Below are 26,175 nucleotides of genomic sequence, written 5' to 3' on the forward strand. Positions count from 1 at the left end.
CCGCAAGTCCAAGTAGGCATCTGGAAGGAAGGAGTCTACTCAGTTCTTCCTGCTCTAACTTGGGTTCAAACCTCCCACCTACATCCTCATCTCCAGAACAAGACACATGGACGCCAGTCACCTTAAAAACTAGGTTTCTATTTCTGGTTAGATTCTAGAGCTGTGGAACTCAGGAGTGATACTATACCCTACCCAGTCCCAACACAGCCTGCCTTCCTTCCTCCCACAGAGATAACATTGTACAAAACTGTATTTACAAGAAAACCAGTTAAAAATTAAGGATGTGTGCAAAAGTAGACAGGAGAGTCAAGACATATCAATGTAGGGACGGCTTTGGGGAATGGGGGACTCGGGTTCCACACTGGAACCTGGGGTTCATGTATCATGTACCAGGTGGGGAGAAGTGTAGCAAATCTCAGTGCCAATTTGAGGGGAAGCCAATCATTCCAGGAGAAGAGCTAAGGGGAAAGAGCTGTTGACTTTCATAATGCAGTCTTAATTATCCAGTCACCCTCCTGCCACATGGCAGAAGCCAGGTGGCAGTGATGGTGGTGGGGGAAACAAAACACACAGTCTCTGGCAAGCCCCACGGGGAAAGGAGGGCTCAGAAGGCGTAGCGGGTCCGGATATCCTCGAGTTTCTTGGACACCTCGGGTGGGGTTCGGTCCAGTTCTTCAGAGACGTTCTTTTGTTTGTTGGGTTCCATGGAATTGAACTGCTCACAGAGGTCTCCATCAATCACATTCTAAGATATGGAGAAAACAGAAGGAAAAAAAATGGTGAGATGCCCAAAGAAAATGGCACATGCTAAAGCAGCACTTGTAGGGAAAGCCGTTTTTATTTTTTAGTTTTTGAGACAGGGTCTCACCCTATCATCCAGGTTGCAGTGCAGTGGGATAATCTTAGCTCACCGCACTCTCAAAATCTGGGGCTCAGCCTCCCGATTGGCTGGGACCACAAACGTGTGCCACCACGCCCAGACCAGGAAAACTTTTTATTCTCCACTCGATACTTGAACCCCACTTGTAGATCCAGGAACACTATCTTAAGTTGACTCTTGGTACTCAGAGTTCAGATTGGCAGAAGCAGGTGAAGCCTTTGCGCTGGCTGTGGTCTGCCCTGAGGGGACACCCTACCTGGTACTATTCCCATCAGTCCACTCCCTGTGCTGCTTCTTTCTCAGGATCTCCCTTTTCAGCTCAGATTCCCCCAACCTACCTTCACAGGGAAGTAGTAGGAGCGAAAGCTGAGGTGGTCCCGCCCACAGAGAGGGGGATGTTCAGACCGCAGGTGCATTTCCACATGCTGGAAGAAGTCATGGTCCTGGCAGAAGAAACAAAAAATTTGTCACTGAGAAGTGATTTCAACTAGTCTAGAGCTTCCACAAGCACAACGAACAGACAAGCCATTCATTTTTACTACACAAACACACGGGAAATATCTTATCACTTTCTGATAATCACAGGTTTTTCTGCTACAACACGATAGTTAAAACCGAAAAGGAGACCACATGTTGTCTGCAGTGCAAGAAAGAATGCCACACATAAAGAATGGTTTGTGAGGTCAGATTCCTGATCCCAGCTTCCTTGGCTGGAATAAAACATGCCGAACTCTGGCAAACCTAGAGTTGATTCCATATGGCAGTGTGTGCCCCAGGAGGGATCATCCCATCAATCCTGGCAATCCTAGTCTGTGGGGTCCGGTTCTAAAGCTCTGGGCTCAGGCTAACCTTGTAAACTCGCATCAGACTGAAGCAAACCGTAGAACAGTATAAAAACAAACGGCCCAGCCGGGCGTGGGTGGCTCATGCCTGTAATCCCAGCACTTTGGGAGGCCGAGGCAGGCGGATCACGAGGTCAAGAGATTGAGACCATCCTGGCTAACACGGTGAAACCCCGTCTCTACTAAAAATACAAAAAATTAGCCAGGCGTGGTGGTGGGCACCTGTAGTCCCAGCTACTCGGGAGGCTGAGGCAGGAGAATGGCGTGAACCTGGGAGGTGGAGTTTGCAGTGAGCCGAGATCGCGCCACTGCACTCCAGCCCGGGTGAGAGTGAGACTCAGTCGCAAAAAAAAAAAAAAAAAAAAAAAAAAACAACCAAATGGCCTTCCCTGGGTGCGGAGGAATCAAGATTCCTATCTCCCCAAGTACTTCTGTCACTTTATAATTCCCAGAACATTATTAATTATATGTGGGGACAAATGAATTTGATCTCTTAGGTAGATTCAGCACCAAGAAACAACCTTAAAAGTCAAGGCCAGAGTAATGTGGGCGCTCTCACCTCATGGGACGTGAATGGCACAAGGATGCCAATTCCTCCAGACAAGGTGGTATAGACAAGTGATTCTGAGCCTCCAGGGATCAGCGTGGTCTTCTGTAAGGACAGCACCGTCTCCCCAACATGGTAGTTCATGATCACCTCTGCCTGTGAGTCACAAACAGATTAGTGACTGTGTGCACCCTCAGGAGCCTCCCTGGACTCCCAAGGGCAAGCAGCGCTCCCTAAGACACATTTCACCATCTATTAACATCCAAAAATTATTATAGAGGCCAACGTGGGAGGATTGCTTGAGCCCAGGATTTCAAGACCAGCCTGGGCAACAAAGTGAGGTCTCATATACCCATACCCACAAAATCTGCCAGGTTTGGTGGCGTGTACTGTAGTCCCAGCTACTCAGGACGCTGAGGGGGAAGGATCACTTAAGCCCAGGAGGTGGAAGCTGCAGTGATCTGTGATTGTACCACCACACTCCAGCCTGGACGACTGAGTGAGACCTTGTCTCAAAAACAAACAATAAATCCAAAAATTATTAAAACCTATAAATACTTTAAAGTTCTCACATTTACTTAAAGCTTAATGCCTCATAAAACATGCTAAAGTTACTGTTCATCATTTCTTACGATAAGAATCATTTTGTTATATTTATCAAGCTTGCCATAAAAAAAAGGAAAACACAAAGAAAATTACAGAAAACAGCAATCACTAGGCTTGTCTTCTAAAATAGATTTGCCCGAAAGTCCAGAGATGCTCTATTAAAGCAGCACATGCCTACAGGAGAAAGTAAAGCTCAGGACACAATTCAGAGCAGAGGACTGGGAATGGACTCTAAGGAACTCGCTAAGGAAATCTCCAAGGAGATTTTTTGCAGATTGGTAAGAAAGGACTGTGGACGGACAGCACTCAGCACAGTCGTGTGCACTGTGAATAATTCACCAAAGGCAATTTCTTCAGTGAGGGCAACAGGAAAAGTGCTAAGCAGTGTCCTCCCTGGGGCCCATTCTGCAATCTTACCTTCTGGGAGGCCCCATTGAGCAAGCCACGGTCCCACAGGGCTTTGTTTCCTGTAGGGTCCTCATCTACTTCATCGTTGGTGTTAGGTGGGAGCCTCACCTACAAGGAAGTGACACAAGTCACACTGCTGGGGCCCGGACCTGCTCACCTGGGTCACCAAGCAACAGGTCTGGCCCAGGTCCTTGCAAGTCAGCCATAGGGGCACTGCCTAGACAGAGGCCTGAGCCCACGTGTCCTGCACCTGCTCTGGCTGGCAGGAGCTGTGTCTGAGAAGCAAGAAACTCAAAAGAATTGACCCATGAGCAAGAGTTTAACACAGCTAAGGGTAAAACCAAAACCACACAACATAGACAACAGACATTCCAAAGTTCTTATAAAACGTAAGAAGAAATATTAGCCATTAGCTCAAACTAAACCTATCATTAAATCATGTTCAATAGGGAGGAGGGAGATAAACCACAGAGAAAAATCAAAAAGACTAGTAAGAAGGCTTAAAGAACAGATTGCTTGTAGAGTTAGCTTTAGTAGGATGGAATTTTATACCCATTCTTACTTCTCAGATTTGATTCGTCCTTGGCTTTACCCACAAGAAACTGAGCCAGCTTTCCTACACATCACTGTAACCCAAGTTAACAACATCAACTCACCACACATATGTTGCCAAACTTGTCTGCCCCAGCCACAGTGTCATAGTCCAGGAGGCTGGCTGTAGTGACCCATCGGGGGTAGGTATCATCAGCAAAGATGATAAGCTGGTTTTCATTACGCTTGTAGCGAACCCATATGAAACTTTCTTGGACGTCAGATACAATTACCCTATGTCCAATAGTCTGGATCCCAGAGATATAATTGGCAATATGCTGGGAAAAACAAAGACAATAGTGATGGTGGGTGTAATCTTGGGGTTCAGAACCCTAAGAAAGCCCAGCTTTCCATATGACATATGTAGGGTCAGCAGAACAGCAAATACCAAAAACCAGCAGTTAGCAATGAATTCTAGGTGGGAAAAAGAGCCAAATAGCTTTTAATATAGTGCAAATATATGCCTAACTCTCACATTTACTTTCCTTATAGAAGCTAGCAAGATAGAAAGCTGATTCTTGTTTGGTAAGTCAAGAAATGAGATCCCTCTACTCCTGCTCCTCTCAAAACTCCAGGGCCGGTGTGGTGGCTCACGCCTGTAAACCCAGGACTTTGGGAGGCTAAGGCGGGTGGATCATGAGATCAGGAGTTAAGAGACTAGCCTGGCCAACATGGTAAAACCCTGTCTCTACTAAAGATACAAAAAATTAGCCAGGCGTGGTGGCGCGCATCTGTAATCCCAGCTATTCGGGAGGCTGAGGCAGGAGAATTACTTGAACCCAGGAGGCGGAGGTTGCAGTGAGCTGAGATCGCGCCACTGCACTCCAGCCTGGGCAACAGGGCAAGACTCCGTCTCAAAAACAAAAAAACAAGGGCATAATTCTGAAGCTGGAATTGGGGTAACACAACAAGTCCTAATAAAGATTTTAAAACTCCAATGCCCACCACCCCACCAATGCCCCCACCCTTGACACATGAGCTAGATCTCAGCACCAATGCCAGCACACTTACCTTATTCTCACACTTTCGGAGTAACTTCTTCTTTCCCAGGTCATAGACACGCAACAGCTTCCCCACACCAATCAACACCCTCCCCTGGAATGGGGCAATGGCAGCAGGGACCTCTTCCACAGGAGTCTATAGAGGAAAAGCAGGTAATACAGCTATTATAAATGCCAGCTAGACACAGGCCCCACCTCTCTGCCCAGAAATGCCTACTTCCACAGAAGCCTATCATTAAGAAACACACCAGTGAGCTTATTTTGCTAATGAATCAGGGTGTTGGGGTGAACAGGTCCCGCATGCTGCATTCACCCAGCAGAGGGATCAATGCTATAAGTGACAAGAAGTTCTGGTACCAGATGACTGCTGCCCAGAGCCTGTGCTCGGTTTAGCTGGCCTCATGAAATAACAGTGAAGCCTTAGTAGCTAAGAAGTGACTGTAATTTGTGGAGGGACAGGAAAGAAATGCTAGTGAAAAGTGACATCTTTTTTTTTTTTTTTTTTTTGAGACAGGGTCTCACTGTCGCTCAGGCTGAAGGGCTGTGGCAGGCGCAATCATGGCTCACTATAGCCTGGACTTCCTGGGCTCAGGTGATCCTCCCACCTCAGCCTCCCGAGTAGCTGGGACTACAGGCATGTGCCATCACGCCTGACTAATTATCTGTATTTTTTGTAGAAATTGAGTTTCACCACATTGCCCAGGCTGGTCTCAAACTCTTGGGCTCAAGTGACCTGCTCGACTCAGACTCCCAAAATGCTGGGATTACAAGCGTGAGCCACTGCACCCAGCCTAGTGACATCTCAGTCGTAAAGGAGAGACAAATTTAATATGCAAAAGGGTCTATGAAGTATTTCTTAGAGGATACTCCCCTTATGGTAGGGTTGAAGGAATCCACATGCTGTCAGTGTGGAGAGAAGAATATTCTTTTTATTTTAAAAATTATGGTAAAATGGTCATAACATAAAGTTTACCATCTTAATCCTTTTTTTTTTTTTTGAGACAGAGTCTTGCTCTGTCGCCCAGGCTGGAGTGCAGTGGCACAATCTTGGCTCACTGCAACCTCCGCCTCCCGGGTTCAAGCGATACTCCTGTCTTAGCCTCTGGAGTAGCTAGGGTTACAGGCGCCCACCACCATGCCTGGCTGATTTTTTATTTTTAATAGAGACGAGATTTCACCACAATGACCAGACTGGTCTTGAACTCCTGAGCTCAGGTGATCCGCCCATCTCGGCCTTCCAAAGTGCTGGGATTACAGACGTGAGACACTGTGCCCAGCCAATCATTTTTAAGTATACACTTCAGTGGCATTAAGCACATTTACTGTTGTGTAACTATCACCTCCAGAATTTTTTTCATCTTCCCAAACTGAAACTCTGTACCCATTAAACAGTAACTTCCCAGAGAATGCAGGTGGAAAAGAATATTAAATCTTTTTTTTTTTTTTTTTTTTTTGACAGTCTCACTCTGTCACCCAGGCTAGAGTGCAATGGTGCAATCTCGACTCACTGCAACCTCCACCTCCCGGGTTCAAGCGATTCTCCTGTCTTAGCCTCCCGAGCAGCTGGGATTATAGGTGCATGCCGCTACGCCTGGCTGATTTTTGTATTTTTAGTAGAGACAGGCTTTCACCATGTTGGCCGGGCTGGTCTCGAACTCCTGACCTCAGGTGATCTGCCTGCCTCGGCCTCCCAAAGTGCTGGGATTACAGGCGTGAGCCACTGCGCCCAGCCAGAATATTAATTATTTAAACTGCTGAGTTTTGGTCACAAATTGTTGCCTGCTTATTAAAACAGTAAGAAAAGGACCAATTCAATGTACACCTATCTCCCCATTATGGATGGTCAGCAAAAAGCCTTCCTGTGGAATGCACAGGCACAAGAACATCACCGCAGCTAGAAGGCCCCAGCATTTTCCATGTGCTGGTAAGAGAGAGATTGGAATCAAGGAGCTGGTCCCCAAAAGACCTGATCCATAACATAAGCAAAAGTGAGAGAATTCAATGGGACTTAAAATCCAGGAGAACCACTGGCTGATTCCTACCTTGTGCAAAAACTCCAGTTTTTCCCCATTGTTCACAAGCTTGTAAGTATAGACGAAGCCCCCTGCCACAGATCGGGGGTTTAGTATCAGGTCCTTGGCCACACCCACCAGCACATACCAGTCTTCACCAGTGTTGGAAAACCTGCACACAGCCACACTACACACAGAATAAGAAGAGTAAGGCCTTAGTCAAAACCCAGAGAGCTCCTGTTCCAGCCTGCCAAATCCTGGACTGTCCTGGGCTGCTTACCTAAAAGCTGCCTCATTCTGTTCCAGCTGCACAAGGTCCAGTGTGTTCCCCTGAATGGGATTCATCACCCGGATCACAGAGGCCCACTGCCCACTGCCAGCCTTAGGAGCTCCAAAGATGGATTCAGGGAGGTTTTCATTGAGGAATGCTGCTGCCATCTCTGCGGCCAACTCCCGCTCATCCTCCCCTGCTGCTTCCACCATTTCCTAAACCCAAAAAAACAAGTAACTGAGTTGGCGTGCTCAGAGGTAGGGGCTGGCTGAGAAGAGGACAGGTAGCAAGAACACTCCAGGGGGTTCTTAATACATAAAGCAGCAAAGTCAGCCATCCCAGCCAGGATTTCCCGACATGAATATTAAAAGGAGAGGTATACAGACTAGGGAAGACAGAAGATCAAAAAGGGAAATCCAGACATTGCTAGTTACATATTAGTAGAAAACACCAGGAAGAACAATAGCTGTGACAAATATTGGACTAGTGTCTTGAGAAAAATGACAACGGAAACTCCACTTTTCTATCCAACCCATCTGATTTCCCTTACTAAGACTACTCTGTCTCCACTCTTTAAGGATGGATACAGTTCTACGTGGTTGTAGCTATTTGGTTTTTGCTAGGCAATGAGTTCTAGAAAGAGCTGGTGTTGTGGAGAACATGAAAGCTGTCTCCTTTGGGCCCAAATAAAGGAAATACAGTCTATTTCGGAAGCTCAAGGACGGGAGAATTCTGTTTCAGAGAGGGAACTTAATTTTGAATAAATGGAGGTCAGAGTATAGTCCTGGGTTACAAGAAAGGCTCTAAAATGAAGTACTTTGGGGCAAAGGCCTCTGCTTAAAAAAGCTGAAAAGAGCCTAGATCTTTAAAAACAAAGAATATAATAACAATTACAGGAGTTTCAACTTTTGATAGAGTCTCATGCCTAGAGTGCCACTGGTATGCAGTGGCATGAGCACGGCTCACTGCAGTCTTGAACTCCTAGGCTCAAGTGATCCTTCTGCCTCAGTTTCCCAAGTAGCTGGGACTACAGGAGTGGGCCAACACACCAGGCTATCTTTTAAAATTTTTAATAGAGGTGCAGTTTTGCTATGTTGCCCAGGCTGGTCTCGAACTAGTGGCCTCAAGCAATCCTCCCCCCTCAGCCTCCCAAAGTGCTGGGCAGTTTGAACTTTTCAACATAATTTCACACATCTTTTAATGGAACCCCTGAACATTAGTCTCATTACCTCTGCCATCTGCTGCTTTCTCTGAGCTTTTGTGGCCTCAGTGTAGGCATTGTGGTCCGTTTCAATGATAATAAGGTTGTTACTCTCAGGGTGGATGACAAATTTCCTGGGTGTGTACTGCAGTGGGAAGGCTACTTGATTGAAGACAGCACCGAGCTTTTCTAACGCCAAAATCCTATGACAAAAAAGCAAGGCAGTAATTTAATACTCACTCGGACCTAGAAATTGGTGTTGAAATAGACTTTGAGCAGTCAGCAAACACATCAATCCCTGGAGCTCTAACGTTGGCATTAGGCAACATTAAAGAACAGCCTCCTACTCTAGAAAACTCTGCGATGCAGACACAGAGATCCAGGAAGGGCCTTCCCATTTGGCAACACCCTACCACAATTCACAGCAGTTCTAGTTCCTTCCAATGAAACACAAACGATTGTCAAGTTTTTTTTTTAATCACTTCAATGATAATAAAGAGCCCAATCCCAAATTTGTTGTGAAACACTGCAACTACCTGAACATATATGGTATTTGTAGTGATTGTGCTTCATAAAATAAAGTGGATGCCTTTGTGAACAAAAATCACCTCAGTTTAGGAAAACTATGACAATGCAAGAGACAGCAAATAAGGGACCTACAAATTTCTGTCAAATGGGACAGAGATGCACACATAAGCCAAACTATGTGCAAAATGAGCAGAACCCAGGTACTCTAAAAAATATAGTTACCTGATCTCTAATGATGGAGTTTTATTTGTAGTTTATTCTCTACATTAAAAATGATAGGGGCTGGGTGCGGTGGCTCACACCTGCAATCTCAGCACTTTGGGAGGTCAAAGCAGGCAGATCACCTAAGGCTAGGAGTTCAAGACCAGCCTGGGCAACACGGCAAAACACCAACTCTATTGAAAATACCAAAAAAAAGCCAAGTATGGTGGCACACGCCTGTAGTCCCAGCTACTTGGGAGGCTGAGGTGGGAGAATCTCTTGAGCCCAGGAGCTCAAGACCAGCCTGGGCACCAAGGTGAAATCCTGTCTCTATAAAATAGAACACAAAAACTAGCCGGGCATGATGGCATGCGCCTATAGTCCCGCCAGGTACTTGGGAGGTTGAGGCAGAAATAGCTTGAGCCCAGGAAGTTGGGACTTCAGTGAGCCATGATCACACCACTGCACTCCAACCTGTACAACAGAGTAAGACCTTGTCTCAAAAAAATAAATTTAAAAATAAAAATAATTAAATAAAAAAATAAACTGCCTGCAAGAACTCTGCTTTTATGTCTCATAAGTCACCTTCCCTGATTTAGTTTTGGGGGGAAGTAAGTTCTGCTGCTAGGAAAGCCTAAAAATCTGTAGGGATTGTCTGAATCTATAGCAATTCAGGAGGTAGGGGCCACAGATGAGGCTACAACAAGGCTGGCTTAAAAGACAAGGGGAACACTGACAGGCAGTTATGTATGTGGGTGAAGCATTCCAGCACAGGTAGAGATTAAAAAAATATTAAGTGATGTAGAGGACTGCAGGGAGATCAATTCTGCTGAAGCAGAAGATAAATACAAAGATGACGGAAAGAAAAAGGACAATGACCATGAAAAGACCCTGAAAGTTGTTGCAAAGAAATTTTGGGAGCTCATTTGATAAGCAATAGTGATTAATCTATCAAGAGGCCATAGTTTCATTATGAACAGCCAATAGTTATAACCAGGATGTGAACAACTTTGGTGGCTTAATTTTAAAAGCCCCCTAAAACTTGAGGAAGCCAAACTGACTGAGTTATTTTAGGTTATTTTCCATCTTGCAAAGAATATTATATACAGTGCTCAAACTTCACATCAATATTACCAGGAAGAACAGTTCTGTCAACTTGAAAAAGGTCTAAATAACTTATACGTAGGTTAAAATTTAAGATTTAATACCGCAAATGACAAGACAGAGTAAGAAAGGTTATCAATGCAGTGATCCAATACTTGCTCTAAAACTAATCCAATGGCAATACCCTTTTGCTAGAAAACAAAAATCTGAAATCTCAGGAAGATTGGACTGTATTAAAGCTTGGCCTTGAAAGTCTTAACAGAAGCTAAAACACCGAAACTTGGCTCTCAGGTACTAAAATGCTGAGCCAAATGAAGGTTTCAATTGCAACACACAAGCTTCATGGTGAAGTCGGCTCTCTGCCACCTCTTCACAGCCTCCTCCAACACTCTGGCAGAACCAGTCTGAGCCCTTGGCAGAAAGGCTTCCTGCTGAGCTTCAAACATGAGACTCACTCACCGTAGGGTGTTGGTGGAGATGGCCACAATGCCCTCGGGACACTGTTCCGAGGCAAAACCCGATGCAAATTCCAGTGTCTCGTAAGACAGGGGGGTGAGATGGAAGCGAGATTGGTAAGAATAGCTCAACCATGAGCGGCTTGACATGGCCAATACCTGAGGGGAAAAAAAACCCAGCTCCAATAAGGTTTGGGAAAAAATACAAACATGGTAAGCTGACCAAAAGCCCTATCCCCAAATTTCAGTCTGCAGAGTATCCTAAGATATTCTAGAAATCTAACAGGCTATCTTAAGAAAAAGAGGGCTAGAGAGAGGAACTATGGCTTAGCATATGTGAAAAGCATGGGCTACGAGCCATATGATCTAGACTAACCATTTCATCTAAGCCTGCTTCCACGTGTGTAAAATGAAAATAGTACCACAAGGCTGGACAGCTGCAAGAATTAAATGGAATGAAGGCCAGGTGCGGTGGCTCATGCCTGTAATCCTAGCACTTTGGGAGGCCACAGCAGGCGGATCACCTGAAGTCAGGAGTTCGAGACCAACCTGGCCAACATAGTGAAACCTCATCTCTACTAAAAATACAAAAATTAGCTGGGCGTGGTGGCATACGCCTGTAATCCCAGCTACTCGGGAGGCTGAGGCAAGAGAATCGCTTGAACCTGGGAGGCGGAGGCTGCAGTGAGCCAAGCTTGCACCACTGCATTCCAGCCTGGGCGACAGAGTGAGACTCCATCTCAAAAAAAAAAAAAAGAATTAAATGTAATCAATTAGCACAGTGCCCAGAAACACTAACATTCTTAACTACAAAGGATGTTTCCCAAACTCTTTCACATTACGTAGTAAACTTGACACTGATCTAAGACTGGGATAAAACCTGAGAATTCTCATAGCTAGTGGTGTCCTAGAGGGGAAGTTTCCAGCCCTATTTGACCAGCCAGAGGGCTAAAGGGATCGATATCTCTACCCAGCTATAACCAAATCATGACATGGTGCCATGGAGCCCCAGTGAGGAAGCTCTAGGTTAGGAAACTCAGGACTTCTCACATGAAGGAAACCAATCAAGATGGAGTGGTAAATTAGTGAAAGTAAAGCTTACAGCAAAGATTGTTCTCAGATGGTGCCACTAAAATCCCAAACATGTTGCCTGTCCCCAACCTTCATTACTTACTGCCTCCTGGCCTTGCATTCGGACTCGGAAGAGCTTCACAGGACGGGACCCCAGGTACCGAGTGCGAGTGTCAGACAAATCCCCAGTGACAGGGTCCAAGACAGTCCTCAGCAGCACACCGTTCTAATCAAAAGGAGAGGAGCAGGTGAAGCCTTATGGAAACTTATCAGCTATGATGGGAAAACCTCTCCCTTGGCTACTTCATATAAGAAATTAGAGCAGATAGAAAGAAATGACTTGGTTGTTTAAAAAAGATCCTAATAATCAGATAGCCATTCATTCATTCATTCTCTCACTAAATCACTTAATCATTCAAAGTTATGGAGCATCTACTAAGTAAAAACACACTTATTTTTCACTATATCTTAATAGTTCTTTTTACCATGTATGTTAAATCCTTCTTCACTACTGTATATTTCAAATAAATAATTAAATAACCACAAAGACCATGGTCCCTAAACAGCATTTCCTCTTAAAGGAACAAGGTTCCTAAAAGGAATGACTAGTTTGGGGCAGGGGCAAGAACGTTCCAGACACATGGGGGGATACTTTATTGTGCAACAAGGCAAAGAAACTCCTACAAATAGTGGGGTCATGTTAAAAGGACAAAGGAACTAACCTCAAATAGAAATTGCCACTTTTCTAGAATGAGTCAATTTACCATCCCCCGCCCCCCTCAAAAAAAAAGAAGCCAGGTGAGGTGGCTCACATCTGTAATCACAGCACTGTGGAAGCCAAGGAAGGACGACTGCTTGAGGCCAAGAGCTCAAGACTAACCTGGCCAACATAGCGAGACTCTGTCTCTGTTAAAAAAAAAAAAAAAAAAAAAAAGAGGAGTTTTCAGCACAAATGTATAAAAATCCACAAGTTTATGATGTTACTCTATTTTTTTTACATTTTTATTTATTTATTGAGACAGGGTCTCCCTCTGTCATCCAGGCTGAAGTACAGTGCCACAATCTTGGCTCACTGCAGCCTCCACCTCCCAGGCTCAAGCAATCCTCCCACTTCAGCTTCCCAAGTAGCTGGGACTACAGGCATGAGCCACCATTCCCAACTATTTTTTGTATTTTTGGTGGAAATGAGGTTTCGCCATGTTGCCCAGGCTAGTCTCCAACTCCTGAGCTCAAGCAATCCACATACCTCAGCCTCTCAAAGTGCTGGGATTACAGGTGTGAGCCACAGCACCTGACCAATGTTACTCTAAAAAACAGCAAAAAACCCACTTTACTGGGCCCCACTGAAGGCAGTGCTGTGGCCATCACTCCTTACTCTGAAAACAGGTGAACAATGGGAAAAAAAAGTACGGTTCCTGTATGAACCGTACTTACAGTAAGCAAAGAAATGATGCAAATTTTGTCTTTAGAATTCCAACTAATTAAATCCAAAAAGAAATAAATCATTTTCCAACCACTAATGAAAGAATGAACCTAGGCAATGTGTATAATAGCTGTAAGTGAAGTGTTGATGGGAACTTTAACAGATATAGATAAACATCCCAACATCACTGTGAGTGGGACAACCAGACATTACACACCTCCTGACGTGATGCAACAGGAGTAAACAGCACCACCTATTAAGTATTCCTGTCCCCCTCCCCCAATAATTAAATCTGAATCTAACCAACTTCTTCTTCTGCAATATCCGATACTATAGCTACCCCAAGCCACATGTGGCTAGTCAGAACTGAGACAGGACCAGGCATGGTGTCTCACACCTGTAATCCCAGCCCTTTGGGAGGCCAAGGCGGGTGGATCGCTTGAGCTCAGGAGTTCAAGACCAGCCTGAGCAACATGGCAAAACCCCATCTCTACTAGAAAGAAGAAAAATTAGCCGGGCGTAGTGGTGCACACCATAATCCCAGCTACTCAGGAGGCTGAGGCATGAGAATTGCTTGAATCCAGGAGGCAGAGGCTGCAGTGAGCTGAGATCACACCACTGAACTCCAGCCTGGGCAACAGAGCAAGACTGTCTCAAGGAAGAAATTTTTTAAAATAAAGATATATAAATTTTAAAGAGAACTAAGACTGTTAAGTGTAAAGTGCCAAATACCAGATTTCAGACTTGGTTTAAAAAAAAGAGAGAGAAAAAAAGGTAAAATAGCTCAGCAATTTTTATATTAACTACATCTTAGAATGATTTTAGATATACAGAGTTAATAAAACATTAAAACTGGCCAGGCATGGTGGTTCATGCCTGCACATTCCCACCAGCACTTTTGGAGGCCAATGTAGGAGGATCACTTGAGGCCAGGAGTTCAAGACCAGTCTGAGCAACACAGCGAGACCCTATCTCTATTTTTTTTTTTAAAAAAAAAGAAAAAAAAAACATTAAAATCACTTTTTTCCTGTTTGTGGCTATTAGAAAATTTAAATTACACCTGTAGTTCACCTTACATTTCTAATGGACAGCATGGTCTAACTCTACCCACCAGCTTGATACAGAGGATACAGGAACATTGAACACATAAGGAATGACTTTATTAAGTCCAGAAGGTGGGAAATTCTACAAGACAAATGATCTGATTTGTAATGCTTCAAAATGGGGTAGGACAGTTTAAGAGACATAAAAAGAAAGATGAAGCAAATGGAAAAAGCATAGACTGCTATGCTGAGGTCCTGAGCACAACCAACTATAAAGCCACATTGGGGGAAAGAAGAACAGGGAAAACTGGAACATGGTAATAAGGAACTATTGTTATATTTTGCTGAGCATGATAATACTAGTATCTTACAAAAACAGACATCTGTTGGAACTACATTATCAAGTATTTATAGATGAAATGATAGATCTTGGATTTGCTTTAAAATAGTCCAGGGAAAAGATAAAATAAGAACAGCAGAATGTTGCTGATAGCTGTTAAAACTAAAAAAGAAAAAAATAGAAAACCCATGTGGCAGCCCATAAAAATCCAACAAAAGAAAAAAACTAAAAAAAAAAAAAATAATAACAACAACCCTCCCCCCAAAAAACTGGGTACATGGAAGTTCACTGTATCATCTCTCTAACTTCTGGCTATGTTTGAGATTTCTAAATTAGGAAGTAAAATTAAAAAGCAAAAAGTACCTGGGCTAGATTACTTAGATGTCTGAGTCAATAATCATTAAGGAAAATGAAAAGCATATGATCAAGAATCCTGACACTATCTTAGTGTCAAAGCACACCTTTTCTTCATGGCACAAAGAGCTCAGCAACTTTGACAACAGGGAACATTTAGGGGTCCTTTATTGCTAATGAAGCCAATTATGAGAGGTATTCGTTTCTGCTTTTGAAACTAGTGAGTAGTGGGAACTACAGTTGATCCTTCGGGAACCCATCCAGTTCTGACTTAGAGTAGCTATTAAAAAGCATTTATCAGATGTGAAGACTCTTTATCAAAATATTTCTTTCTCAGCCTGATTTGTTCGAATTAAAGAGCTGAGAAAAGTGGAACCCAGAGTGACACTGTTCACTTTTCATAAGGTGAGGATCTGAAACCATGGGCAGAGAAAATCCCTGTTATCAAACAAAGGAGTGTGTGAAACATACAGAAGGCCTGATGTCCACAATGTGGGCCTCTGGATCTCTTACCTGTAGCCCAATATTCAGGTATAGGAAGCCAATCGAGCCCCTCTCACCCAGCTCATCCTGCTTCTCAGTCCCACCCATTTCCACGATACACAAGGACTCAGGCTGGGCTGGGAGAGCCTGCATGCTTAGAGGTTGCAAACAGTCCTGAGAGGGAGAGAAAAATCATAAAAACACAGAAAATGACAATTTTAGGAAAAAAACATACCCAGAGGAATCTAATTCTAGGATTGAAAAAGTACTTCCTTATGCACAGAAAAAACCCAGGGAGTGAGTTCTAAGAGAGTATTGAGTTATTAGTTACATCCAATTTCAGAATAAGCTTCAGGAAGATCACGCTTGCCTCCTTTTGTCAAAGAAGATAATGGCAAAGGTAATTAAGCAAAGCACAGCTCCCGAAAAGTCACCTAGGGTCCTGCAGCAAGTCAAATTTATGCAGCCTTGGTTGTTAACTAAAAAAAGGGAGTTGAGGCTTAAGCCACAGAAACATTTCTGTAGTCTCAGATCATATCCTTAAACGACAACAGGAAACTCCTGAAACACACTGCAGTGACAAGAGAAGCAGCAGGTACGGATTCTGGGGTCTAACCCAGCTGATCTCAGGGACAGACATCAGGAGTGGGCCAGATGCTCAGGTTCCAACCAGACGATCCTTGAAGCTCAGAGTGTCACTCACTGAGGGATCCAGGGAGATGATTCTGACAGTGTTGTCCACAAGCCCCACAGCCAGGAAGCGAGACCGCTGCTCTCCAGGGGGCACATTGGCCAGACTCATGCACACCACATCTGCTGACATCTCCTTCCGTTCTGTGTACTCATTCAGCTGTCCTGACTACAGAAGGAAAGACACAGTGAGGTCAAAACTACAAAGGGATGGGTGTAGATGCTCCAATTCACTCCAAAACCCTGGATCCAGAGAATGAAGGAGGGCTGTTGTATTCTGTTCTGCTTCCTCTCACTCCTCTTACTATAGTAAATGACAAGAATTTCTCTACCTGAGTTCTCAAGACTGAATTTAACAGGCTCACAGCAAGCAAAATGAGTATCTTCCATCAATAAGAGAATGAACAGACCTTTGACAAGGTCAATGTGCCACAAATTTTCTGAGCCAACTTTGTTCTCAGGAAATGGAGATATATAAAACTGTCTGTGTTTTACAAGAATACTCTGGGTGAAAGGAATTCAAATATGGTTAAAGACAGAGAAATCTCAACCAAAGGTACAGGCAGGCTACAAATTTGGCCACACTAGAGACCTCCCAAGAACAAGAGAATTAAGTGTACTGAACATCCTTCCATATAGAAGTTTTCTGAAGTGGATTCAGACTGCAGAAATTAAATCTATGCCAAATATTTGTTGCAAAAGTAGAGAGTGAAATGCAGGAGGAGCAAGTGTTTCACTGCTAAGAGGGGATTTCATAACTCTACCTAGAATTAGACATCAAATTACCCTTTTTCCCCATCTCTGTAAGGGGACAAACTGGTTTGTAAACACTGTCACTCCAGCTCGCTTTTTTTTTTGAGACAGAGTCTTGCTCTGTCGCCAGGCTGGAGTGCAGTGGCGCGATCTCAGCTCACCGCAACCTCCGCCTCCCGGGTTCAAGCAATTCTCCTGCCTCAGCCTCCTGAGTAGCTAGGACTACAGGTGCGCGCCACCATGCCCAGCTAATTTTTATATTTTTAGTAGAGACGGGGTTTCACCATACTGTCATCTAAATGACTAGACTACAATGCCCATCTTTCCCTCTGGACCCTACATTAAGTCCCACAGTGAATGATAAAATAACATACAGGATCCATCTCGAAATAGACCAGCTCTCCTCCTGTCAGGGCAATCACCACTTGTCGCTGGTTCACTGCACACTTCACAATTGTTTTCTTTCCAGGGGTCTTCCACTCATTGACTCTCTTGTCTGCTCGTATGTGCCGAATGCCATCTGGATAGACCTAGAGTCAGTAACAGAAAGAAACCTGACTTTAACAATTTGATTCATCACTCAGAATGACCCTCACATCTATCAGATCTGTCACTACAATCAGACCTGGGGCAACTGCATTTGAGGCACCAGTTGAATCAATGACAAAAGAGTTAGTAGGCCCCAGGCAAGGTCAACTTTTAAATAGTTCATGTTTTGCAGTGTCCACTTCAAAGAAGTTCAAAGCTTATTAACAAAACACTTATAAAGATCTTTATTAGAGATGAAAGCTGCAGTGATGTGGCTCTGTAACAGAAAAATGGCAAACACAGAGAGGGATGTTATGTGCCCAAATCATATGTTCCCTCTCTAAGGCTTGCTGGAAGGTGAGGGTGAAGAGACATGAACACAGCAGCCTGAATCACAATGAAGGCCAAGAAAGAACAAAGCAGGCCAAGCAGGTAAGCTTTGAGAACCCTCACCTGCACCAAGGCATCATCTCCTAATAAGGAGCAGGACAAGGTCGGGGTGGTCCCCAGGAACCCGGAGTCAGTCACTTCTTCTACAGTTTCTCCAATGGACAACACCAGGGTGGCATTCACGAAAGACACAATGATGTAGGCATCAAACTCATCTGAAAAAAAAAGAAGGGAGTTGGTTAGATAAGAACTCATTAGAATTACAAAGCCAAATGAAACACTAACAGTTCTCTTCAGAAACCTTCCAAGGCACTTCTTCTATGTGTAGTTATTACACACATACACACATACACATGCACACAGAGCAAGATGATCCAGAAGAAAACTAGGGGTCATAAGAGCTTACAGATGATACCCTGCTTCCTCAATATTTTCTTGAGACATCTGCTAAAGAAGTGAGAGGACAAAGCAAGGGAATCGGAGACATGAGGACATTTTAAATACTACAATATTGATACATGAACATACTGAGCTAGAGCTTCATTTATTTGTGCCAGTTGTCAATCACACAACCCCTTCCTAAGAAGAGATACTCCTAACTAGGAAAGACCCCTAACTTCTTCCAAAAGAAGCTTATGTAGAAATGAACACAAGCTCTAATGAATAAAAGAAATTACTTAAGCCTCTGTGAGACTAACTCATTCTAGGGGTGGAAGCTGAGAATCCTAGTCCCAATGGGAATGATGTAAGAAAACTAGATAACCAGGAAATGGAGGGCGGGGGTTGTTTATATGTTACTCCGTGACCTCTCTGGTTTTTCACGTTTAGAAACAGAACAATCCTGTGGTCATGAGCAATTCTATTAGAATTTGCTTTTTCTAATTAAATGTAGTTGAATAAACACTAATGAGTTTCTCAAGGAAGTCAGAGGACTTGAGGTATACCAGAAACCCTCAAAGTTTCTTCTGCAGATCCCATAAAGGCCATCTATTTTCCAAGTATCTCACCCTACAACATACAACAGCTTCTGCAAGTGTCCCCATCCAGTACAATGTTTGGCATAAAGCTTGATAAATGTTGACTAAAGGCATGCTAATTTTTTTAAAGAGTTGAGATTTTCCTAGTTTACATTTGAATTTTTGTATTAACACCCCCTTAACCAGAAATCAGGTAAAAAAAAAAAAAAGGACAGAACAAGACAAGGCACCACACAATGTAGTGGCTGCCTCACTCCTAGCAGTAGCAGCTATAGGACCCTGTCTGCCTAAGCACTTGTCAAAAGCTCAATGCCACAGGGCTGGTCCACCCACCCACATGAAGGGCATACTTTTGGTTCTGATGACTTCAAATGAGGTTCAGCTAGATTAAGGTTACAAGATCAGTTCTGCAGAATCAGCATTCTTTACAGAAGCAGGGGTCAAGTGAAGATGCATCATTCGACCAGGCATGATGGCTCATGCCTGTAATCCCAGCACTTTGGGAGGCCAAGGTGGGTGGATCACCTGAGGTCAGGAGTTAGAAACCAGCCTGGCCAACAGGGTGAAACCCCGTCTCTACTAAAAAATAAATAAAATAAAATACAAAAATTAGCTGGGTGTGGTGGTGGGTGCCTGTAATTCCAACTACTCGGGAGGCTGAGCAGGAGAATTGCCTGAACCCGGGAGGAGGAGGCCACAGTGAGCTGAGATCGCCCCACTGCACTCCAGCCTGGGCGACAGAATGAGACTGTCTCAAAACAAACAAAAAAGATGTATCATTGGCATGGCCTACAGTAGTGTTCTACCCTATTAGCAGGACAATAAAATCAATTTAATGTGTTGCACAATAGGCACTTCATAACAGAAATAAATGTAATTTATGAAGTTGCTTCATATATAGTAGGAAAATTACTGTTTTGTGAAACTTTTGTTTCAGTTAATATTGCATATATATGTACCTACCATGGTGGCTGAAAAACAAGGATTAAAGATCTTTCCCAATGGGCATGCTATAATGGTTAGACCAGGAATCCACAGAGTAAAGGTTCAATTTCCAAATCATAAGGAATAATACTGGACAAGAAGATACTTGGTTTTTGGTTATTTTGCTAGAACTGTCAACATATATCAAATGCTTTGGAAACGTCTTATAAGATGACTTTGTAAGACTAAGCACTACTCACTATCATAAAACAAGTAAGGACACGGTTATCTCTGAAATGGATGTCTCAGTAGCTTACAACAAAACCAAAATCCATCTCTACATAACACCAAGTTTGGAACCTTTACTCCAGTTCTCAGTTTTTGTACTGGAAATTTTTGTTGTGTAAAAATAAGTTAATTTTAATATTATATGAATACAGTATCATTTCCCACGTTCTCATTACTGAAACCTAATAACCCTAAAAGCTGTGTCAAAGCAAATTAAAGCCAAACAACAAAAGGCTGTAACTGGCCAGGATTTCTGGTCTCAGATCTTCACCAAGGGGAAAAGGTGACCTTCCAAAAGACAGACCATACAACTTTTGACTTCCATGGGAGAGAATGGGGCAAGGAAGGGAGGAGGAGTGCCTTTCCTTCGACCAAGACTTCAGACTACTCAAACATAAAAGAGAATAAATGCTCAGTGAACTTAAATAGGGTCATACTTTTGCTAGACAATTCAACAAGTGGGAGAGCCAACAACGTCTCAAAGCTGCTTTACATCACAGACTTCCTCAAAATAAACACTGCCCTGTGAATACCAAGCACATTGTAACTTCTACCCCTTCCTTCTACAGTGAAAAAGACTTGCAGTAGGTTAACTCTTATGTACTAGAGTGAGTGCAGATTAAAAGTTGGAGTCCAAGCTGGGCACGGTGGTTCAAGCACTTTGGGAGACTGGGGAGGGAGGATCATTTGAATTCAGGAGCTCAAGACCAGCCTGGGCAACATAACAAGACCCCAATTCTATAAAAATTTATTATTATTATTTTTTTTTGGAGAGAGTTTCACTCTGGTTGCCCAGGCTAGAGTACAATGGCGCGATCTCAGCTCACTACAACCTCCGCCTCCCAGGTTCAAGCGATTCTCCTGCCTCAGCCTCTCTAGTAGCTGGGATTACAGGCATGTGCCACCACGCCCAGCTAATTTTATATTTTTAGTAGAGACAGGGTTTCTCCATATTGGTCAGGCTGGTCTCAAATTCCCAACCTCAGGTGATCCACCCACCTCAGCCTCCCAAAGTGCTGAGATTACAGGCGTGAGCCACCGTGCCCAGCCCAAAATATTATTTTTAAAAAAACGCTGGAGTTCAGAACAAAGCCAAGCTTTAGTCAAGGTAAATGACTAGGAACTGTACCATCCACACTGCCCTTTTCTAAGGAATGCAAGTCTCATGTGAAAAAGCAATAGTTCATACCTCAATGAAGAATCCATCAGGGTATGAGAATGTATCTTTAGGTCTCAGTTCAACATGGCTCCCATCTGTCTGAACACTGCTAAGGACCCCAGAGGAGGGAATGCTTTTCTCTTCTACTTGCGTTGCCTTAGGATTTAAGGCTCAACCAGCAGCTCACTCCAAAAGGTAAAGTGAGCGACCATCCAGATACCTGAAGCTCCAGTAACTCCCTCTCACTTCATAGACAAGGGTATCTGATACTTATCTTGCTTCAGCAAGTCCTGAATATACTCAAAAGCTTTCTCTCGGTCCTGATCTTTCAGTCAATACACTGGAATGTACAACTCTATGAGAGTATGAAGCTAAAGTTCTCTAGCTAGAGACTCTTTTAGCTTAGTAAAAGGCAAATTAACCATATATGACAAATTCTGTGGGAGGAAGTAGAGAGGCAGACTCCTGCCTCAGACCACCTGATGCACAGGCAGACGGTGTGCAGCACTATTATGCCCAGTGACATCCAACTGCAAAGTTACCCTCTGAAAGACACCATCAGGGCAGCCTCAATATTTTGTGCAGGTCCCTCTCCTTGGATAAACTATAAGACCCCACATCGACCCTAGCAGTAGGTACACACCTGTGGTGATCAGCACCTTCACCAGCCACCTGTGGAAGAGAAAAAAAGGCTTGGTATTGGTAGTGTGCATCACCAAGTACCAGCCAAGGTTAGTATTTGCCTGGAAGACTGCTGCATGTGCGGGCAAAAGAAATGTTCACTCAATAGTAACTTGGGGTATCTGGAAAGTGAGTGAAGCAAAAGAGAACCCGACCTGTATTTATAGGTGACTCCCAAATTACAGTACCTAAAGAGTAAAATTTAGCATGATATAGTCCTTTCCAAGACTTCTAACATTTAATAAAGGAGAAAAATGTTCAACTACAAGTTCCATAATCCAACAAACTGCCTATCACTAAGTTAGCAAATGCTGCCCCTCTAAAGAGCCTGCCCTGACCTTCAAACACATGCCCTCTCCTTTAACCCCTCCCAGCAATGTACCTGTGCCTTTCACCACATCACAACACACAACAGTTTTGTATATTTGTCTTCTTTTTTTAGATGGCAAGTGCTCTGAGGCAAAGAGTCTATCTTAATCACTGAGTACATGGTGGGCACTCAAAAACTAAACTTATCCTGAAAGAAACCACCAAGACCCACAGAATCTCACTGCAGTTAATCAAAATGGGCATTCAACTGAGATTCAGAAGCCAGGATATTCTGTTCCCATTACCTAGACTGTGTCTTGAGACACTCAACCCCTATAACTTCCTGTCTTCTTCATAAAAGTGAGAGTTAACTTTTCCGTAAACCTAAATCTGTTTTATTTTTCTTTTTTTGAGATGGAGTCTCGCTCTGTCACCCACGCTGGAGGGCAGTGGTGTGATCTCAGCTCACTGCAACCTCCGCCTCCCAGGTTCAAGTGATTCTCCTGCCTCAGTCCCTTAAGTAGCTGGGATTACAGGTGTGCACCACCACGCCCAGCTAATTTTTGTATTTTTAGTAGAGATAGGGTTTCACCATGTTGGCCAGACTGGTCTCAAACTCTGACCTCAGGTGATCCCCCCACCTCGGCCTCCCAATATGCTGGGACTACAGGCATGAGCCACCGCACCTGGCCCTAAATCTGTTTTAAAATAAAAAGTTTATTTAAAAAGTTAAAAGAAAGAAAGAACTCAATAGGTTATCTTAAAACATGTTTCTAATTCAAACAGTCTAGGTAATGCTTTCAAGGGCCATTAATATCAACAAGCCACCAAGCCAAAGTAAAACACCAACACGGACCAACTTCTATGTAGATACTACACATAAAACCAGGTGCCTAATAATTATCTCTTCAGTTTATAAGCCTACCCATTTCCTATTCACATTTTTCCCTTTCTACTCAACTTGGATATGATTCAAATGCCTACAATGAAAATTAAATCCACAAAAATGAGTATTCTACTAACAGTAAGTTGTTTTCCTCCTACATGTTTCCCAACTCCTTAAATCTGTTTCATACAGGCAGAATATCTAAATATCAGGCAGAATTACAGCCGTTTTCTTGAAAAACCTGTCTGCTGGCAAGGATGATGTTACTCACCCATCCCACATTCCTGAGAGAACAAGAGAAAAACGTAGCTCCAATGTGAATCAAGGGAAAAATGAGACTGAGCTTTCTTTCTATGAGGCTGCAATTCAATTGTCACAAGACTTCCCTGCTATTGCACTAACTACTAGGCATTCTCCTACTACTTTCAAAGTTTTAGGATCAGGTGACCATTTACATCCAGGAGCTCAAACTCCCTTCTCCTTCCCCATCCCCGCTTTTCTACTCACACTAAAATTCGAATTCCACTCAATTCCACTCTGCTTTCCTTAAGCACTAGCAAGACTAACAAGCTTTCCCAAATCTCTTAATTCCTAGAACACCACCTTGAATTTCAGTGTGGTTTAAAAACAATTTAAAAGAATATAGTTGAAGGAGAATGAAAAAGCACAACTTTCCCTCATATCATACCTCTTACAGATGAAACCAGTAACTTTATGAATATAAAGTCAATATCACATTTGACAGCTCTATGATATTGAAACCTTTATGTACTACTAAAATACAACAGCCAACCTATGTTCCCCCTTTCCCACCTGCACAAAAAGAAATGGTAGGTGAAGGCATCCTGAATGGAAGAGCCTCAAAAACAGTGTTGGGCCAGAAAGTTTCTGGTATATGGTGCTAAATGAAATGATACAGAAGTATTATGAACGCAGTCTTTTAAGCCTTCTATGTCAATGGCACCCAGACCCTCATTTTGACATTGGCAAAGAGCTGCTTACCTTCAATGTGTCGACGCACTGTCCAGACAGCGTTGGGGTTACCGGGTAGCTCAGAAACAGCCATTTCTGACACCTGACAGGAGAAGAGGGAAGCCACAGATCCAGTGAGCATGCAACTCAGCTACCTGCTTACAATCACATCAAAAAATAAGGTCTCAAAGGCAGGGTTCACAACGTATGCTGTATTTAAAGGATGAAACCACCTAGTGAAACAAGAATCTAAGAACCAAACAGGCTGGTTCTTAGTGGCAATCCCCATGACAGTCTTAAGCAGAAGTCACAGGATGTCTGAGAGGGTACAGTTGCTGCAGCCAAAACCATACCCTTTCTTTCAAGTACAATATGCCCTGACCATCCTCAGAAGAGCAGTAATCACTGGGAATCAATCAGGCCATCTAAATTAGCATCCCGTTTCTTTCCCTAGCTCCCATAAGGCCAAATCCCATGTGGACCAATTCAAATGCCACATCCTTTAACAAAATTATTCCCTTATCCCCTTGGCTGGCAGTCACCTCTCCCCTCTATAAGCACTCATAGAAATCAGTCACCACCGGCTGGGCCCAGTGGCTCACACCTGTAAACCCAGCACTTTGGGAGGCTGAGGCGGGTGGATCGCCTTAGGTCAGGAGTTCAAGACCAGCTGGCCAACACGGTGAAACCTGTCTCTGCAAAAATATAAAAATTAGCCAGTCATGATGGCAGGTGCCGTAATCCCAGCTACTCGGGAGGCTGAGGCGGGAGAATTGCTTGAATCCGGGAGGCGGAGGTTGCAGTGAACTGAGATTGCACCATTGCACTCCAGCCTGGGTGACTGAGCAAGACTCCGTCTCCAAAAAAAAGAAAGAAATCAGTCACCACCTCTTAAGGCACTAACTGTTTCGTCTGTCTGATTAGATTTTTATGCTCCTTAAAGTCAGAGTGAATAATTCTCTACATGTCCTATAGGTTCTCAAACATAAGAGTAAACAAAACATCTAAGCCAAATTCAAAATGATCTAGAGGGGAAAACTGGGTGTGGGTTATACAGGAACTCTCTGTACTATCTTTGCAATTTTTTTATAAATGTAAAATCATTATAAAATTAAAATTATTAGATGTTTTTAAATGATCTAGAGACAATAAACTAGCCACTTATATATAGCATGTAACCCACATCTTATAGGAAGAACTCATGTATATTCACAGAAAGACTAGCCCTTTTCCTAGTTTACTGGTATAATTAGAAGGAAGACCTAAGAACTTCATCATCAATAAAATTCAGCTGTCAATTATGCTATAGTCTATACCAAATGTAAAACTGTCAATCACCCTGGCTCAATTGAGACCACAATCTAGTTAGACAACAAGGTGTAACAAATAGACGTATAGGAATAAAACAACGTTCAACAATTTAAAAAAAAAAATTTTTTTTTTTTTTGAGACGGAGTCTCGCTCTGTCACCCAGGCTCGAGGGCAGTGGCGCGATCTCGGCTCACTGCAAGCTCCGCCTCCCGGGTTCACGCCATTCTCCTGCCTCAGCCTCCTGACTAGCTGGGACTACAGGCGCCCACCGCCATGCCTGGCTAATCTTTTTGTATTTTTAGTAGAGGCGGGGTTTCACTGTGTTAGCCAAGATGGTCTCGATCTCCTGACCTCGTGATCCGCCCGCCTCAGAAAATATTTTTATATATAACAAAGGTGTGTCTATAGATTTGAAGTGGGGAGAGAAGTAGCAGGAAACTAAAAAATGATGATTCTTGAGTCATTTATCTCTTACACTATACAAAAATTTTCTGTTAATGCATATATGCATTTTTTTTTGGAGACAGTCTCACTCTGTTGCCCAGGCTGGAGTACAGTGGCGTGATCTCGGCTCACTGCAACCTCCACCTCCCAGTTCAAGCTATTCTCCTGCCTCAGTCTCCTGAGTAGCTGGGATTACAGGCACCCACCACCACTCCCGGCTCATTTTTGTAGTTTTAGTAGAGAAGGGGTTTCACCGTGTTGGCCAGGCTGGTCTCGAACTCCTGACCTTGAGTGATCCAGCCGCTTCAGCCTCCTAAAGTGCTGGAATTACAGGCGTGAGCCACCATGCCCAGCCGCACATATGCATTTTTTGTGTAAAGCACTAGCTTTCATCATATGCTCACTAGGATCCAATGAGAAATAAGTAACTAACGAATCAAGAGCAATGGCTCTTGGCCAGGCGTGGTGGCTCACACCTGTAATCGTAACACTTTGGGAGGGT

At 43.5% G+C, this 26,175-nt stretch overlaps 1 protein-coding gene across 1 annotated transcript in view; it reads right to left on the reverse strand.

Moving 5' to 3' along the window:
* Positions 1 to 256: 256 nt before the first annotated feature.
* Positions 257 to 26,175, reverse strand: part of SF3B3 (splicing factor 3b subunit 3) — a 48,296-nt gene continuing 22,377 nt past the window's right edge. The window contains 16 exon segments of the mRNA NM_001132028.1: positions 257 to 745; positions 1,219 to 1,323; positions 2,282 to 2,425; positions 3,293 to 3,391; positions 3,940 to 4,152; positions 4,886 to 5,011; positions 6,918 to 7,074; positions 7,168 to 7,373; positions 8,388 to 8,562; positions 10,652 to 10,806; positions 11,822 to 11,944; positions 15,392 to 15,535; positions 16,065 to 16,220; positions 17,179 to 17,334; positions 17,786 to 17,937; positions 23,949 to 24,021. Of these exon segments, the coding sequence (NP_001125500.1) occupies positions 605 to 745; positions 1,219 to 1,323; positions 2,282 to 2,425; positions 3,293 to 3,391; positions 3,940 to 4,152; positions 4,886 to 5,011; positions 6,918 to 7,074; positions 7,168 to 7,373; positions 8,388 to 8,562; positions 10,652 to 10,806; positions 11,822 to 11,944; positions 15,392 to 15,535; positions 16,065 to 16,220; positions 17,179 to 17,334; positions 17,786 to 17,937; positions 23,949 to 24,021 (2,325 nt within the window). The 3' untranslated portion in view covers positions 257 to 604.

The sequence above is a fragment of the Pongo abelii genome, chromosome 18 (genome assembly GCF_028885655.2).
Source record: "Pongo abelii isolate AG06213 chromosome 18, NHGRI_mPonAbe1-v2.0_pri, whole genome shotgun sequence".
NCBI classification, from domain to species: domain Eukaryota; kingdom Metazoa; phylum Chordata; class Mammalia; order Primates; family Hominidae; genus Pongo; species Pongo abelii.